Source organism: Nicotiana attenuata, chromosome 3, assembly GCF_001879085.1.
Source record: "Nicotiana attenuata strain UT chromosome 3, NIATTr2, whole genome shotgun sequence".
In the NCBI taxonomy this organism is placed as follows: Eukaryota; Viridiplantae; Streptophyta; class Magnoliopsida; order Solanales; family Solanaceae; genus Nicotiana; species Nicotiana attenuata.
The window spans coordinates 51,199,175-51,218,786 of record NC_031991.1 but is presented as its reverse complement, the minus strand read 5'-3'; the positions used below and the strand labels follow the sequence as shown (position 1 = coordinate 51,218,786).

The 19,612-nt window shown below is 34.7% G+C and overlaps 2 protein-coding genes across 2 annotated transcripts; one reads left to right on the top strand and one right to left on the bottom strand.

Annotated features, from left to right (window-relative positions):
• Positions 10,549-14,745, top strand: LOC109224646 (protein NRT1/ PTR FAMILY 8.1-like). Its single transcript, XM_019389184.1, has 4 exons — positions 10,549-10,869; positions 10,971-11,188; positions 12,493-13,049; positions 13,846-14,745. Exons 1-4 carry the CDS (start codon positions 10,764-10,766, stop codon positions 14,675-14,677), a joined length of 1,713 nt encoding a protein of 570 aa, XP_019244729.1. The 5' UTR covers positions 10,549-10,763; the 3' UTR covers positions 14,678-14,745.
• On the bottom strand, positions 17,141-19,071 carry LOC109224366. Its single transcript, XM_019388947.1, has 3 exons — positions 18,058-19,071; positions 17,501-17,896; positions 17,141-17,242 (listed from the first exon to the last, which is right to left on the bottom strand). Exons 1-3 carry the CDS (start codon positions 19,069-19,071, stop codon positions 17,141-17,143), a joined length of 1,512 nt encoding a protein of 503 aa, XP_019244492.1.

Below are 19,612 nucleotides of genomic sequence, written 5' to 3'. Positions count from 1 at the left end.
GTTCGAGCCAATGCTCCTAGGAATCAAATTATCATATCACCATTCACATGTTATTCACAATATATGGAAATACTCCAATAAACATGAAATTCACAATAAGTTCATGATAATCACATTATAAGGACTCACGGTCATGCTAGACACCAATGTATAGATACTCGTCACCATGCCTATACATCGTACTCGATCACATAGCAATTAGCAACAAGACTCAACTCCTATTCCCTCAAGCTAGGGTTAAACCAAACACTTACCTCAAAGCCTTGAAATCCACTTAATCCTCAACTATTGCTTTACCTCGCGGTTCCACCTCCAATTCGCTCGAATCTAATCACAAATTGCTCAATTACTTTAATAAACATTATATGAATCAATTTGAATGCAAAAAAAAATGAGTTTCCCAAGTTTTTCCCAAAAATTCCAAAATCGCCCCCGGGCCCACGTGGTCAAAACTCGAGGTTCGAACCAAAATCCGGTTACCCATTCCCCCACGAGTTCAAATATATAATTTGTTTTGAAATCGGACCTCAAATCGAGGTCCAACTCCCCAATTTATAGAAAACCTAGGTTCTACCCAAAAATCCCAACTTCACCCATGAAAATCCTTGATTTCAAGTGGAAAACATGTTTAATGATGTTAAAAGTTGAAAGAATTGAGTGAAAATCAACTTACAAATGATTTGGGATGAAGTTTGCTCTTGAAAAATCGCCTATGGTGTTTGGGTTTTGAAAGAATGGTGAAAAGTGATGAAAATTCGACTAAGTATAAAATTTGCTGGGCCACGGATATGGGAATTGCGAACCATGGTTCGCAATTGCGAACAAAACAGGGCTGGGAATTGCGACATTTTAGTTCGCATTTGCGAACCCATGTCTGGTGGCCAGGTTTCGCTTTTGCGAACATTCGATCGCATTTGCGACCAGGGCCACCTCGCATTTGCGAGCCAATGGATCGCATTTGCGATCCCAAGCCTTTTCCCCAGACTTCGCATTTGCGAAGTATTGATCGCATTTGCGACAGTGCCCCATTTTCCCAGACTTCGCAATTGCGAAGCAATGCTCGCATTTGCGAGCTCGCAATTGCGAGTCTTCCCTTCGCATTTGCGAAAATTGCAGAAGCCAGCATACCAGATTTTTAAAACATGAGAAATGCAATCTGATGCCTATCCAAAACTCACCCGAGCCCTCGGGGCTCCAAACCAAACATGCATACAACCTCAAAAACATCCTACGAACTTGCTCGTGCGATCAAATCGCCAAAATAACATCAAAATCATTGAATCAAGCCTCAAAACACATGATTTTTCTTCTAAACTTCATAAACTTTCAAACTTGGAACTTATAGTCCGAAACACGTCAAACGACGTCCGATTTCGACCAAACTTTACAGAAAGCGCTTAACACATATTTAAGACTTGTACCAGGCGTCGGAACCAAAATACGAGCCCGATACCATAGTCTTTTAATCAATTTTCATTTCCATTTTCCTTAATAATTTTAGAAAAATAATTTCACGGAAAAATTCATATCTCGGGCTCTAGGCCTCGGAAGTCGATTCCGGGCACATGCCCGAGTCCCATATTTTTCTACGGACCTTCCGGGACCGTCCAATCTCGGGTCCGGGTCCGTTTACCAAAAATGTTGACCAAAATCAACTATGATCATATTAATATCAAAATTCTTCAAATTTTTCACGGAATTCACATATTTCAACATAACAGCTTTCCGGCTACGCGCCCGGACTGCGCACGCAAATCGAGGCAAGTAAAAAAAATGAGGTTTTAAGGCCTCGAAAGCACGGAATGGATGAGGAAATAGGTGATGACCCTTTGGGTCGTCACACTTTCTCATCCTTCCCCAAAATAAATAATCAAATAAAGAGAAATATTCACCAAAAAGGGAAAGATAATTAATAAAGAAAGAAATGTACTAAAGTAATCATGACTTTTAGGATTGTTAGGACTTGAATTGGTGATCAACTAACTGAACCTCTTCGTTTGGGCAGGAAGTTCATCTACTGGCAGATGGTAGCTTAAGTTTCACTTTCGCGTTGAATAGACCTAATTCTATAAGATACAACACCTGAAATTTCTGAATATATATATTATTCATGATTTTTGCATGTAAAATGTGAACTGAAAAGAAAACAAACAGAAGAAGAATAAGGTATTCTATTTTCGCTTTGTTTCAATTCATTGAAACTAATACTTTAACGAAATATTTCAAGTACGTGATGGATGATTTTCTATACTAAGAAGCTGGATTGATGAACTTTCATAATAGAAATTTAAGTTGTGAAGTGCAAATGGAATTCTATTGTACGACGACCTAAATTAATTATGATACTGAAGCTTAATTAGCTCTTTTAAATAACTGAACGGCAATTGCTTGAGCCTACTACCTAATATTGTTATTGAGAACAACTAATCACTTACACCAAAAACAAATAACCCCGGCCCCTTTATTCAATTATATATATGACATCATCTTTATTTAAAGGGTACGATAATTTTTTCTTTGATTAAAATTTTTCAAAAATTCTTTAATTATTTTTAGTTTAAAAAATGAAGACTTACAGTAACTAGTAAGTACTCATGTGATTTTGAAATGTATAAACTTTATTTATAAAAAAGAAATATCAAAAAGTCAATGTTCGTTTTATATTAGAAATAAATGCATTTATTTTTGCATTTTAAATCTGGGTAGTCTTTTTAGATCTGTACTAATTGGACAATTAACTTTTTTTTCTTTTCAATTCTTAACTTACTATATATGTTCTTAAGTGGCCTCATTTGTTTGCACTTAATGAAGGTCTGAATCTTAATCATTCAGATCTCAGACATTAAGTGTGTTTGTTTTTTTTACTTTACAACCACTTATTGGGTCTGAATAGGTCTGTATGATTAAGATCTATACCAGAAACTTAATTTCATTAAGATGCTATCATATATTCACCATTAACTGCCGCCACCGCCTACCATTATCAACTACCACCATGTCACCACTACTACCATACTCAACCATCACCACCACCACGCCACCATCACCCTTAATCATAGCCTCCATTATCGACCATCACCACCTACTATCCCCACCACTCCGACCGCCATCATTCTCACCCACAATCAACATTCATCCGCCTCAACTACCACAACTGATCACCCTATCACCATCAACAACCACAGCCGGCACAGCCCATCAATATAACCTACCACCCACCCACCCACCACCTTCCTCAATCACAACTACTACCACCACCCGATATTATTAACTATCACCACCCACCACCACCATCCTCAATCATAATCGCCACCACTACCAATCACTACTAGCTACTAGCATGAACCACCATCATCAACCATAACTACCACCAACCACCACCTCTAGTCGGCATTCACCCGTTAGCCATCACCACCAACAACTATCATATTTTTAAAAACTATACTCCCTCCGTTCCAATTTATGTGAACCTGTTTGACTGGGCACGGAGTTTAAGAAAAAATGAAAACTTTTGAAATTTGTGGTCCTAAATGAGTTAAAATGGGGTCGAGAGTATTTGTATGGTTATAAAAGCTTCTCATTAAGGGTAGAATTGTAAGTTTAAGCTAAATTGTTTCCAAATTTAGAAAGGGTTCATTCTTTTTTGAACGGACCAAAAAGAAAATAGGTTCACATAAACTGGAACGGGGGGAGTATATTTTATTGATAGAATATTAGATTAGTTAGTATTTCATTTGAATTTTATGTTTATTAATTTTTAAATAAAGATAAATTTTATACATTCAGATGTTAAAAATCAAACAGTCTTAATTATTTCTATTCAGATCCTAATACACATGTTAATATATTCAGATGTGTATCCAGATTCAGCTGTCTTAATCTTAATACACATCTTGATATTTAGATGTGTATTCAGATTCAGACGTCTTAATCTTAGAAAAAACAAATGAGGCATGTTTACTTGCTACCTTATAAAGAATCTAAATACAAATACAATCTTAAGCACTTTGTGTTTGAGAAAGAAACAAATTAAATCAATAACTAATCCAATCTTAGAATTAGGTATATTATGTTTCTCTACTTTTTCTGACTAAATTTCACAAGCATCGGAAAATACTTCATGTTATTAATTTTACCTAATTATGTTGAACTCGTCTAATCTTCACCAAAAACTAATTTGTCATGAGTCATGACTAAACTTGGATTCTACATGAGCTATTGGCTACCCGTTCCAAACCCAACAACCCATAAGGGATCATCACGTAACAATAGCGGTAAAAACAACAAAAATGTCCATATTATGCTCACACTAAAATACACAATCATCTTTAGCTACCCTTTGAAAATTTCAATAGTGATTATCTTGCATGTTTTGACAGTTATTTTGAGATTAACGTGGTGTAACAACAAATTTTCGTGTCGAGAAAAATAAATAATCAAGACTAGAAAATTGCGTAACAAATTTAGTAATTGATTTCAATAAGTAATGAGTGTAACAATCTCTACGGTATTCCTCTGATTCTTCAAGAATGTAAAGTATTTTAATGAGCTTGATTTCGATTTCGATTCAAAGGCTTGTAAAGCTTGATCTTGAATCTCTTTCTTGAACTTGAATTTGGTTTGATTACGAGCAAGTAATTTGATCTTGAACGCCTTGGTATTTGATTTGCCTTCTGTTTGCCTCGAAAATACGAGTAACAATTAAATTTGATTTGTGATTTTGATTAGATTTAATACCAATTAATAATCAAGAAATATGAAGTAAAAGTGAAAGAAATAAGTGAATCGAACCAATATAACTCAGCAGCAGTGACCTCGAGCTTAGTGACCTCGAGGTGGGTTTAGAACAATAAGAACAATTAAGCAAGAAAGTAAAGTAAGAGCAGTAGAGCTAAAGGACAATTCTGATGAACAATAGGCAAAAAGTAAAGATTATATTCTTTGCTCAATGATTAGATAATCTTACAAATGATTGGGGTCTCCTTTATATAATATGGGAACCCTAAATAAGGTATATTTCTATTTACAGTAAGGAATATTCTTGATACAGCTGTCTAACCGCCTAGTACGGAGTCGTACAATCCTATTCCGGGATTTGCGCCATGATCTTGGTGACGGGCGAGAATCTAGCTCATTCTGTTACAAATCCGTAACGGTACTATTTCGGGGTCGAGCATACTTGGCTTCGATATTCCTCGTACTCATATCTCCGGGCCTCGCATTCTGTCTTCAAGCTCAAGCCTGGTCTATCGGGCTCGAACTCGACCTTGCCCTCGAGCCTATAAATCGGGTAGCCCCGATTTCTACCGTATACACATTCGTTATTGATCTTGAACTTGAACTTGTAGCTTTAGTGCTTGAACTTGTAGCTTGTACAAAAATCTGTAGCCTTTGATCCACGAGCTCCCTACTAGCTTCTTGTTCTCACCTCTGGTGTCTTCTAGCTTTATGAAGACCTTTATTTATAGTTGTGGGGAGTGGTGTGGCTTCGCGATTTGATTGGTCCGTTTGAACTGAGCAATATCAACTAGACACTTGCCACAACTCTATTGTTGTTGATTTGACTTGGTATGCTACCCTTTCTTGACACATGGCATGATTTTACTGACTCGTTTATTTGGCTTGGATCGCCTTATCACTTGAAACGTAGCTGGATTTTATTGGCCCGTTCTTTTGACTTGGATTGCTACATCACTTGACACACAGCATGAGCCTAGGCTTCAAGATGGGCTAATAGCCATTTGGATCTTGGGCTAATGAAGTGGACTTATCATTTAATTTGCAGTCAAATTAAGCCTCATTTGTTTGCACTTAGTGGAGGTCTGAATCTTAATCATTCAGATCTCAAACATTAAGTGCGTTTTGTTTTTAAGTTTGAATCTTAATTATTCAGATATCAATCATAAATTGTGTTTGTTTTTTTTACTTCACAACCACTTAATGGGTCCGAATAAGTCTATATGATTAAGATCTATAACAGAGACTTGATTTCATTAAGATGCTATCATCCATATTCATTATTAACTGCCGCCACCGTCTACCATTATCAACTAGCACCATGCCACCACCACCCCCATACTCAGCCACCACCACCACCATACTCAACCACCACCACCACACCACCATCATCCTCAATCATGGCCGCCACCATTATCGACTATCACCACCTACCATCCCCACCACTCCCACTACCATCATTCTTAACCACAATCAACATTCATCCACCTCAACCACCACAACTAACCACCCCATTACCATCAACAACCACAACCGGTACTGCCCATAATTATAACCTACCACCACTCACCACCACCTTCCTCAATCACTACTACCACCACCATCCGCCATTATTAACTATCACTACCGACCACCGCCATCCTTAATAATAATCGCCACAATTACCAATCACCACTAGCTACTACCCTAAAGCACCACCATCAATGAAAACTACCACCAACCACCGCCTATAGCGCGACATTCACCCATTAGCCATCACCATCAATAACTATCATATTTTAAAAAACTATATATTGTATTGATAGAATATTAGATTAATTAGTATTTCATTTGAATTTTATGTTTATTGATTTTCAAATAAGGATATACATTCAGATGTAGAAATCAAACAATCTTAATCATTTAGTATTCAGATCTTAATACACATCTTAATATTCAGATGTGATCCAGATTCAGATGTCTTAATCTTAATACACATCTAGATATTCAGATGTGTACTCAGTTTCAATCGTTTTAATCTTAAAAACAACAAATGAGGCCTAAATAGACTAGCCCAACACACACACGCACACACACACACACGCACACACATATTTGTTTGGACTATTGTGTTGAATTTAATATAGTCCAAATTATTTTATGGATTTAAATCTGATGAAATTTTAATGCTTACACGTGGTTCTGTATCCTATTCAAAAAGTTAAATAGAAGCTCTACCCTTAATCTCTTTTACTTGTTATGTTTGAATTTTACACCCCTCTTAAGAAAATGTTAATTAAAAGAAGGGAGAATTACAACCTTGTCACTTAGCCCAACAACCCATCAGAAAATGGCCCACATTTGGAGCCCTTACCCAGTGTAGCCCAAGTTGTACATAACCTGAAAATTACTTTTCATCAATTAGCCCACCTTTTTTTTCTTCTTTCTTCTTCTTCTTCTTCCCATGTCACGCCTTTGCACCCCAAAATTTTTCTACCATTGTTATTCTCCTTCAATTCTTCTTCCAGATTCAAAGATGATCTCTTATGAAGTGCATTATTCTGTAATTTTGTCACTTATGGTTCACTTCGATTTCAGAAATTTGGGTTTTCCAATTTGTTAGTTTTTTAGAATGGGTATTGTCCCAATTGATTGGAATTATCAACAGGAGTTCAAAACTTAAATTTCAAGTGATTGGAGTAGATTTATGCTGGATTTGAGTTAAATTTCAGAGGATGCCCAAGGAAGAAGAAGAACCCGTGAAGCTCCATTGACAGAATTCATTTGTATAATACTGTATAAATAGTACATAAAGTGTATAGACACCTCTTATACACTATTTTATACAAGGTTGATACATTATTTACAGTTATTTGGTGAATTTCTCAAATTTTCTTCTTCTTCTTCTTCTTCTCCTTTCTTCTTCTTCTCATTCTTCTTATACACCTATATACATAGTGTATCACGAATATTTTTACTACTGTGAATATACATCTTTATACACTTTTATACAACTATATACATAATGTATCTCTTTGTATAAAAGTGTATAACATTGTATAAAAGTGTATAAGCATCTATGATGAACTTTTTGTACGATTTTCACTTGCAATTCTTGTATAAAACTAGTCCAAATCTCCAGCAAATAACTTCAAACTGTGTATACAACCTACTTAGACTATTTCTAATAAGTTCAAACAATACCCACTCCAAATTTCTCACAAAATCATAATCGAAAATTAAGAAGATTAGCATTGAACGAGATGAGATTTTAGGTTCTCTCGTCTGATTTTGCGTTTTCTAGTTGTGATAGGTATGTATAAACTTGAGGAAAAAAGAGAATAAAAACTGACGGATATTTCACGCCTAAAGATACACAAAATAAGAAAACAAAAAAAAAATAATTCAGAGAAATATTGGTTATGGGAGAAGGCATGAATTAGTGTTGACTGAGTGTCTCGGCAATGGTTACACTAAAAATAGGGAAATGATTTTCGTTTTCATTTTTTGTTTGCATATGATACTTTTTATTAATTAAATTAAATATTTATGGGTGAAAATGAGGAGAGAGCTACAATACAATATGTAGGTGATGAAAAAAAAGATGAGGTTGTTATAGTTAGAGGGAATGGTAAAAGAAAAGGTCTTATTGATATTTGGCTACATATTTACAAATTTGTAACTGGGCTAAAATAGTGCAAGGTCTACTTATGAAGTGTATTATTGTGTAATTTTATCTTAAAAGAATAATTTAACTAGATTGTCCTTATACTTTAATCTCAATTTATTTCTATGAACGGGAAGATATTTCGTGAAGTTAACTCTGATATTTATTGTGATAGTAACCTCTCAATCCCTATAGGGCAAGTATGCTTGGGAGCAGGAAAAATCAATTAGAATCAAAGATGGAAATCAGAGCTAGTAGAGATTGGGATTGATTGATCCATAATGAGAAGACACAGACTGATCCATTAATGCAATCAGTTAATCAATTACTATGGATTGAAGTGTGTGCCATGGCGAAATATCTACACTATATTCATGACCCCCCCCCCCCCCCCTAAAAAAAAAAAAAAGATACAAAAGGATTATTGAGGCCAACAATAGCCGATAAATGACTTTTAAATGAATACTAGCTATAAAACTTTACACGTTTAAGTACAGTACTCCTCCTTATATATCAGTAGTCGTGAACGTTGAAGAGTAGTAATGGATTACTTTTTTCTCTATGCATCCGATATTCTAAATTTACTAATTTAATAAACTTGATTTTGAGTTTTGAAAGGCTTATTAAAAGGAAAGATACGTCCTACAAGGAAATTTTGAATTCTCAAGCCCGAATTCGACATCTTCGTTTAATGGTAAAGGACTTCTATCTTTTTTTTGGTTGGATAAAGGACTTCTATCTTACTATACTCCTTGAGGATATAATAATAGTAATAGTTTGGGTGATGATTGTGATATGCATATTTCGTGGCAAGGTGATGATTGTGATATGCATATTTCGTGGCAAGTCAATTTAGGCATAGCTCCAAGTCAGTCGATTTAAAAAGATGGGTTGAATGGGGCTAAGTGTAGTCCAAATTGACCCATAAGAAAATTTATTAAAATATTTATATAAAAGATTTAAACAAATTTTAAGAAAATAAACAAAGAAATTAAATACAGATTAGAGTTGTACATGTTGAGTTATGATACATTGTTTAGATTATCTTGACTCAGCTCGTTTCCGCCCGAGTAATCTTTTGACGGATTAATAACAGTCCATTTATTGATTCACACCATTTTGATTCGTTTCAAATTCAATTCAACTCGCCTATTTAACACAGCCTAATTAGCTTAGTAATTTGCAGAGGAATTTTGTAATTTCCTCAAAGAGCAAGAAAAGGGATTAGATGGTGGGAGTTAGTGGTGTACATGGATCGGGTTGGTTCAATTTTTTTCAAAATCAAACCAAATCAACTATATCGATTTGGTTTTGTTGGTTTTTTTGATTTTTTCAAGTTTTTTTTTTCTAATGTAAATATTATTTCAATTTTACTTTATTAAATTTTTTATAAGTAAATATATGTTTAGTAAAAACTTAAAAGATTAACAAATATATGATCTCATATTATTATGGAAGAATTTTCACGTGATAGTTACTTTTTAGTCGTCTGAAAATAATTTTAATATTGATGTACACTTTTAAGGTTAACCAAATTTAATAATTAAACATAAAAATAAATATGAACCTATATAATGATATGTTCTATTTAATTTTAAATTATCGAAATACCATTTCAAATTCGTAAAAGATACAAGAATTAGCTAGTAGATCTTTACATATGAATATGGAAGAACAAAGAGATTGACGCATTTCACTAATACTTGATAAGAAAGTGATCATACAACCCATTATTTAAAGTTAATAAATATGGAACACTTTATATTTAACTAAATATTACATCCCATAAGAGAATCACAAATATTTTTTGACATTTTTTGAAGAAAAATCTATAAAAAGTCGTAAAAGTATATATTTATATGACGGTTCGGTTCAGGTATTTTTACTCAATATCAAACCAAATCTAGTCGGATTTTTTAACCTGGTTAGTTTGATTTTTCGATTTGGTGCGATTTTTCGGTTAATTTGTATACCCTAGTGGGAGTGTAGGATAACGTAGGTCCAGTGAATGTGTGCATGGCTGAAAAATGGAAACCATGCACGCAGCCATTCTGTATCATCTTATCATTTCCAACTTCCCCAATTAATTACTCATCGTATAAATAAGCTGGTCAGTTTCCTTCTTTTCTTGAATCTTGAACTTCCCAGCTACCTATATATACACCTCTGTGCAACCGCTCCCGAGGTACACACACATTATATATAATTAGACTGCTGGATAGTGTGTCCGCTGAAACTTGAATTTTGTTTCGCGTTGTTGTAGATCCTAAAAGAATTCTGTCATACACGCAATATTAATATAAATTAAAGAGCAGCATAAATTCCTTAAAGACGGTGAATAAGTTGTATTGAAGCATCGATATTGTGATATCAAGAATATATGGCGGAAGATGATAAGTATGTCAAAGATGGAACAGTGGACTACAGAAACAATCCAGCAATCAAGAAGGAAACTGGAACTTGGAGAGCTTGCCCCTACATCCTTGGTACTAATTTCTCATATACTTCGAGTTTTTTCTTTTTTCAAATAAAAAAAAAAAAAAGAAAATTTTCATTTTGCTGAAGTACAAATTTTTGTTTCTAACAGGAAATGAATGCTGTGAGAGGTTGGCATATTATGGAATTAATACGAATCTAGTGAACTATCTCAAGTTTCAAATGAACGAGAGTAGTGTTGTGGCTGTTAATAATGTCACAAATTGGTCAGGGACGTGCTATGTCACACCATTGCTTGGTGCATTTCTAGCTGATGCCTATTTGGGAAGATATTGGACAATTGCTGCCTTCTCAATCATCTATGTCTTTGTATGTAAGCCTCTTTATATTTGCTTTACCTGTTTATTCTACATACTAGTCATCTAAAAGATAACTGCAAATAATTATTTTAAAGAAAAAATAGAATGAATAAATTAAAAAATAAGGCAGGTTGTCTGATACAACATATTAAAATATATTAATAGCATAAAAATCCTTACATTGTCATCGGGGGCTGCTCTGGTTCTTCGGCATCAAGTTCATCTAAATTCAATATTTTCAATTTCGAGAGTAGATCTTTTCTTTGTTGTTGTGAAAACGCACACAAGAATCATAAATATTATATCTGAATCATTTTAAAAGTACAATGCACTCAATCTTAAAATGTCGAACTCATACTGTTAAAATCATGTATCCACCTCGCATTGTCACTAGAGGTGGCAAATTGGATAGTTTAGATTAAACTTGGGTAAGCCAAAACAAGTCAAGTTAATAAATGAGTCATGCTTAGGGGTGTGCATTTGATTTATCGATTCGATTTTGATCCTTATCGATAATTACTTATCGATTATCGATTTGTACATATGCTTATCGTTATCGTTTCAATAAGGTTTTGATTTTTTCGATTTCGATTTATTAATTTTTGGGGCTTATCGATTCGATTATCGATTACACCAATAAGAAAATTTGCGGGATTCCACGGAAAGTATATCGCTATAAACACGCCTAACTAATATGGACAAAAAGAAGCTAAAATAAGACGAACACCGTTTATAACATAAAAATTGTGTCAACAAGCACATGCAACGAAACTAAAGTGAGGGATCAAATGTATGCCACCAACACTCCAACGGTATAAAAAAAAACAAAATACATCATCACGGCTAATTTTGTTTTCCATTAATATGAACTTCATTCCCTTGAGCTTTAAATATGATCATTCCTTAAATGTGGTAGAGGAAATAATAGGGTTAGGGACTTAGGGTAAAGGAAATGGTATTATAGAATAAGAGTAAAAAAAAAAAAAGTCTTTTTAGTATATTTTATCGGTTTATCGATAAACCGATAACCGAAGAGGACAAAATCGAAATCAGATAAGGAAAATTTTGAAATTGAAATCGAAATCGATAAATCGATAAACCGATAACAAACAATCGATTCGATTTATCGATAAACCGATTCAAATGCACACCCCTAGTTATGCTCCAACTCACCCAAAGTTTTCTTGGGTCAAAGTTTCCTTTTGGAAGAAAAAGTAAGGAAAGCCTAATGTATTTTTCTTATATTTAGCTTTAGTGTGTCTAAATATTTTCCAATGGAACGTCCAAATAAATCCAGAGTTTTAATTTATGCAGGGGATGACTGTATTGACATTATCAGCATCAGTGCATGGACTAAAGCCACCTTGTGATGATCAGAACAACACTTGTCATCCTAAAGGGATTCAGATTGGAATGTTCTACTTAGGACTTTATCTAATAGCTCTTGGTACAGGTGGGATTAAGCCATGTGTTTCATCATTTGGGGCAGATCAATTTGATGATTCTGAAGAAACTGAGAAGAAGAAAAAGAGTTCTTTCTTCAATTGGTTCTATTTTTCAATTAACATAGGTGCACTTGTTGCTTCCACTGTTCTTGTTTGGATACAAACAAATGTTGGTTGGGGTTGGGGTTTTGGTATCCCTGCTGTGGCAATGGCTGTTGCTGTTGTAAGTTTTTTCTCAGGAACAAGATTATATAGGAATCAGAAACCTGGTGGAAGTCCACTTACTAGGATTTTTCAAGTGATTGTTGCCTCTTTTAGGAAATTTAAAGTGAAGATTCCTAGAGATAGTTCTCTTTTGTATGAAACTGCTGATGAAGAATCTGCTGTCCAAGGTAGCAGGAAGCTTGATCACACTGAACAATTGAGGTATATCTTAAATCATTTTAACTTATATGCACTCGAGCTTAGGGTTTAGGGTTTAGGGTACAGGCATCTATTACATTGAATTTACCCGATAGTCCCATTTTGGGAATATTCAGTGCCAAAGCCACTGAATGGTAATGGGTAAGTTGCCAATCCCTCGATTATGTAATGCAGTATTAAAACTTTTGTGGTAGTTATCTTTACATAATCTGGTAGAATAAACGTTATTTTTATATTTATAAAAGTTAAACCCAACTTACAAAGTTACAATGTACTCTTCATTTGTTTGTTCAATATAAATCATTCCTTATTAAATATAATCTCCATGCAATATCAGTACAAACGCAGATCAAGCATGATTATTATTATTATCTACGTTGTTCAGTGGAGCCATAGAGCTGCCAAAATTGAAGCCTTGGATTTTAATGAAATGAATGTCTTTTATAAGATACACCAGAAGTCATACCCTGGATAACTAAATGAGTCTTATCTTTTATACACTGCAAACATAAAGAATTTCTTTACTATCAGTGTAATGTTGAAATGTTATAGCAAGTTGTCAGTCTTATTTTACATGTATACTAATTTCAATTATCAGATGACTAGTAGTTATCTTTTAGGTGACTTGATAGTGTAAAAGAAGATGGTTACACCGGTCGATGTATAGAAGTTAAACTCAAAGTGTCTAATTTTATAGAATAATACGTTATTAGGATTTTACCAAAGAGAAGTGTCTCTTAAGATCGCAAAACAATTAATATATCGATTTTTAATGCTTTGATCTTCATTTTCTATCCAGTTTCTTTGATAAGGCAGCAGTGGAGACACAATCAGACAAAATCAAAGGCTCAGTTAATCCATGGAGCCTTTGCACTGTGACACAAGTTGAAGAACTGAAATCAATTATCAGATTGTTGCCTATATGGGCAACTGGTATCATCTTTAGCAGTGTGTATAGTCAAATGGGAACCTTATTTGTCCTTCAAGGCAACACAATGGATCTTCACATGACCAATTCCTTTGAAATTCCTTCAGCTTCTCTTTCCCTTTTCGATACGATTAGTGTCATTTTCTGGGTACCTGTCTATGATCGTGTCATCGTTGCATTGGCAAGAAAATTCACCGGTCACAAGAATGGTTTCACACAGCTTCAGAGGATAGCAATTGGACTAGTCATTTCAATATTTGCAATGCTGATTGCTGGAACACTGGAAATGGTAAGACTAAGAACTGTAAGAGAACATAATTACTATGAGATGAAGCATATTCCTATGTCAATTTTCTGGCAAGTTCCTCAGTATTTTGTCATAGGTTGTGCTGAAGTTTTTACCTTCATCGGGCAATTGGAGTTTTTCTATGAACAAGCTCCTGACGCGATGAGAAGTTTATGTTCTGCTCTTTCTCTTATAACGACCGCGCTTGGAAACTATTTGAGTACATTTTTGGTCAATATAGTTACAGATATGAGCACTAGGATTGGTGGTCCTGGTTGGATTCCTGATAATTTGAACTATGGTCACCTTCACTATTTCTTCTGGCTTTTGGCTGTGTTAAGTGTGCTCAATTTTGGTTTCTTTCTATTTGTTGCAAAATTTTATACTTATAAGAAGGCAATAGGTCCATCCTCATAATTTATTCCAATTTGTAACAGTGTTATGAGAATGGTTCTCCCAACACCCTCATAATTAGTTTCCCTCTGTTTCTGCAAGTTACAATACTGTATTCAACATTCTTGATTTTCTGAAATGAGAATTAAGGTTGTTTTCTTGTTTTTCTGAATTTCAGTATGGTAATGCATTATATTTGGTAAAAAAATATTGGCTGGTAACTAAAAGCGGATGGAGCCTATGTTTAGTGGGTTCATGAATTGAACCGATTTCAACACGAAACATATATAGATTGCTAGAAATATTAAAGGTGAATTTATCAAATTTAAATTTTGGATTTGTTTCTGCGCTGGACGGTGGTAAATGTCTTCATCAGCTAAAGTAGTAAAAGAAATCGATACTTTTGTTGAAAAGAACTGCAGTGATCCTTATTTATTTGTTAAGATGGGGATTGATGTATTCCTCTGATCAGCCCACAGTGACATTAACATAACTAGGAAATTCTACACATCATTCATCTTTCCACCCAAAGGCAAGTAGCATAACGAGGAAAGGTGATGACTAATGTAGACTGGATTTTGGATAAAAGTGATAAATGTTCCAAAAAAACAAATTTAGGGGAAGAAAAGAATGTAAAACAACCAAGACCTAAAACATGAGCAATTATTAGAAAGAGAAAGGAATATTCTTATGATGTAGTGAATAGTTTAAGAGAGTAGAAGCTGCAAATCGCGAGATTAAGATGTTGCTTTAATTGCAATTAACAATATAAGATTAGAAGCTGCAAATCGTGAGATTAAGATGTTGAATGTTTCTTTGGAAGCTCTTAAGGTTGAAAGAGACGGGCTAACTGAAAAGATTGAACTCATAGATTCTATGAAGAATTTTGAAGTTAAAAAGAATATGGAATTGGAAGCAAAAGTGGTGAGTTGAAGATGATCATCACAATTTTATGCTCGCTAATATTTGGATTTGCATTCTCCTATATAATGAAGTGAAATTATTTTGAAAGTAGTTTTTAGAAGGGGAATGTTGTATTTACTGTTGAATATTGGAATGTTGAACTTGTTGGAAGTTTCTATTAGATGTTTAATGGTTGGATTTTGTATTATAATGACATTCTTAACTTAATGATTATTGGAATGTTATTTAATGGTTTGATTTTGTATTGTAATGTCATTGTTGGTCAAATTGCTGTAATAAAGCTTTTTTAACAAGGCTATTTGCATAGCTAACTAGTAGTACTAATCTAAGTTGAAGCACTATTGCTTAAGGACAACAGTAACAAGGCCAAAAAAACTGTAGCACTATTCCTTATGTAATTGTCTTATACATAACACAACGGGATTGCAGTAAATAACTTATAAAACTGGGCTGCAGGACCATCATCAACAAACACAACAAAAACTGCTTAAGGACAACAGTAACAAGGCCAAAAAACTGCAGTAACAAGGCCAAAAAAACTGCAGAACTATTCCTTATATAGTTGTCTTAAACATAACACAACAGGACTGCAGTAAATAACTTAATAAAACTGGGTTGCAGGACAGCAATAACAAACACAACAAAAACTGCTTAAGGACAGCAGTAACAAGGCCAAAAAAACTGGGCAGCAAGGCCAAAAAAACTGGGCAGTAATGCAAAACAACTGGGTAGTAATGCAAAATAACTGGGCAGTAACATTAACAAAATCTGGGCAGTAAGAGTAATTCAACAAGTCATAATTCTGCCTATTACATCAAATTGGAGAAGTGGATGCCATGGCTATAACTTCAAAAATTCACTCAACCTTAGTCATAACAAGACATCCAACTCCAAATGCCAACAAAATAAACAAAGTGTTTAAGTTTCACTTTAGCTACAAACTAACAAAACAAGTCCTAGTTAGATTATCAAGGCCCCTTTCTTGTCTTCAACTTCCCAATTCTTTGTCTTGTTTGCATCTCCAATTGATTCCCAGTGATTGCTGCCTTTCTCTTCCATGTCAAGTTTACTGGGGAGTATGGAAGATCAGTAGGTTCACTTACACCTGTGTTATCTCCTGTAAACTTGATTTTCCTTGTCCCAGTGTTCATACCAACCTTCTACCTTTTCATAAGTCTAGTTTGTGATTCTAATATAAGGTTTCAACCTGGCATAAGCTAAGGTACCTCGCTCATTAGTCACTTCCCCTGCATGGTCAACTCTTGCCGGATTAATGTATTTGAATTAATCATATATTCATCCTTACGCGTAGAGATACCTATGAACATAACCAATACAGGGAACAAGGGCTATCGATCCTGGCCCGATGAGAAAAGGGTGGAACACTAGGCCTTAATGGAGGCTCAGGACCATCATCAAAATCGGAAGAAGCATCTAGAGTTGGAGTAGGCATAAAGATAAATGATTGACTGCTGCCAATGCCTTCACTTGTTTGGGACACTTGGGGTGCTAATAAATTGATATCTACCAATACCTCATCATCATCATCAGTGTCTTCATTAATTAAAGTCCTTTATTTTTTGGCTGGCTTCTTAGTCCTAGATGTCTGCCCTCATTTTCATTTGATGGCTGCTTCTTCTTTGTCACTTTCTGCACATTCATTGGCTGTTTAATGTAAAAAAGAAATAGTTAATATCAATTAAGTATAATAACAAATTCATTGCTAAGTATTAGGTCTATACCTTTTTACATCCCCTTGCATTATGGTTTGCCTCTCCACATGCCACAAGTCATAATTCTGCCTTTTCTAGACTGACTCCACCCCCTTGCCTCTTGATTGCCTCATCCTTTTGTCTATCTCTTCAGATAGTCATTATAAAGCTTCATGCTTTGAGGGCTATAGTCTGTCTTCCATGTTCTCACCTCATTTTCATGCTTTCTCAACTGATTCATTACTTTGAGTCTTATATCTTCCAACATCTTGATAATGGGCTTGTATCTAGCTTCTAATATCCAAGAATTGAAAGATTCTGTAAAATTGTTATCCACACCTTGATTTTTACAGACAGTGTCAAAGTATGCCCTACACCAACTCTGGGGTGGGTACTTTAACAGGTCTGTAACAGCTGCTTCCTTCAACTGTCCTAACTTGCTCGACTGATCCTTGAAGTCTTCTTCATAAGTGGCCCAAGCACTCCACCAAAGTAACTTCTTCATTTCAAGACCTCTATACTCTTTGCACTTGTTTGACTCTACATGTCTCACACAGAACCTATGCTTTGCTTCGGGAAGTACTGTCTTTATTGCCTCCATTAATCCCTGTACAAAACAATAGTAAAGAAACAGTAAAGAAAAGTTAGTAAAAAAACAGTAAAGAAGCAGTAAAGAAAAGTTAGTAAAAAATAGTAAAGAAACAGTAAAGAAAAGTTAGCAAAAAACAGTAAAGAATTGTGACAAAAAAAGTAAAGAAACAGTTATACCTTCTGCATATCCGACATAAATGTGACTCCATTGCCCATATTCAAGTCCAATGAATTGTGAAGAAGCTCCAGAAACCAAGTCCAACTTCTTTTTGTTTCCCTATCCACTACAACCCAAGCAAGTGGATAAAAGTGATTCATGTTATCTTGCCCAACAGCAACTAGTAGCTGTCTTTTAGCCTTCCACTTTAAAAATATACCATCAAGCCCAATAAATGGTCTCAAGCCCTCTTTGTACCCTACCTTCAATGCATGAAAATAAATGTACATCCGAAGGAATTTCCTTTTGCCTTGCAACAATGATTCTTTAGATAAATTAATAACCACATCACTTCCAGGATTACTGTCCCTCAAAGCATTGGCATATGCTTCAAGCTTGTTATAATCATCAGTGAAACTCCCTTCCAACTTCTCCAATATCATTCCTTTTGCCCTTTTAACCTTAGATTTACTAGCATTAAGTTGAAATAAATTCTTCAGGTCTGCCCTCATTTCTTTCACCTTATACTTAGGGTTGTCTTGCAACTTCTTCTTGAAGTAGTAAGCTATAGTGCTATATTCAACCCTACTATTATCAAAAGTAGGATTACAGTCATGTGTTGGATCTAGTGTCTTCACTCTACACCCCTCATTGCCCTTTTCAACGGAAATGAGACATTTAAATGGGCAGCCCAATACACACTTATACCTTACTCTAATTTTGTCACTTTTCACCAGCTTTAATTTCTTTTGATTAACCAATGAATAAAGGTTCATGAACTTTCTAGCTTCAGGAATGTTCTTGAAAGACATGCCTTTGTAAATCTCTTTGTATTCATTAAGGTTTTCACTAGGATACTTTTTCCTTTGAGCCTCAAATTGTTCTAACTCTTCAGAATCATAGGCCAGGCCATCAGAACCTGCCTGATCTTCAGCTTCATCTTCACTACTACTATCATCAGTACCAACTAATACTTGAGATATATAAGCCTCAGTATGGTTGACAATGTTTGGGACACAATTCTTCATACTCATCTACAGCATAGACATTTAGTACCTTAAATTCATCACAGGCAAGGAATAAAAGCTGTCTAATCCCGATATCTCCTTCAACTTCATAATACTTACCAGATGGGCCAGCAATTATTAATTATTGTACCCCTATATACCCTAACATAATAATGTATTCATCTACTATATCTTTAAAGGACAATAGGTCAGAATCTTTATCTTTCCAAATGTGGACCAACTTCTTTGAATAGACTAGGTGTGGCTCTTTAATCCAGTCACCCCCATAATTGAAAACTAGGTCAACAAGAACCATCTACAAACATAAATAAGACAGTGTAAAAAACTTTATCACCATAAAGTAATACTTTATAACAAATGGACCCCACTAATTAAAGAAATCAGAAATCAAACAATAAAGAATGGGGAAAAACAGTAAAGAAAGCAGAACATTGAAAAAAAAAACAGTAAAGAATGCAGAACATTACAATAAAGAATGCACAGCTACCACTTTCCAATGTACTTAATCACATGCATAAGGTATATTTGGACCCCATTCGATCATACA

Bases quoted from the DNA above. Each gene is read 5' to 3' on its own strand.
- LOC109224646 (XM_019389184.1), top strand. From the start codon at position 10,764: ATGGCGGAAGATGATAAGTATGTCAAAGATGGAACAGTGGACTACAGA. The intron at 11,189-12,492 runs GTATGTAAGCCT...TAATTTATGCAG, and splicing joins TCTCAATCATCTATGTCTTT to GGGATGACTGTATTGACATT. The intron at 13,050-13,845 runs GTATATCTTAAA...TTTTCTATCCAG, and splicing joins GATCACACTGAACAATTGAG to TTTCTTTGATAAGGCAGCAG.
- LOC109224366 (XM_019388947.1), bottom strand. From the start codon at position 19,071: ATGAGTATGAAGAATTGTGTCCCAAACATTGTCAACCATACTGAGGCT. The intron at 17,897-18,057 runs GTATAACTGTTT...TGTTTTGTACAG, and splicing joins TTATGTCGGATATGCAGAAG to GGATTAATGGAGGCAATAAA. The intron at 17,243-17,500 runs GTGAGAACATGG...TACATTAAACAG, and splicing joins TGAGAAAGCATGAAAATGAG to CCAATGAATGTGCAGAAAGT.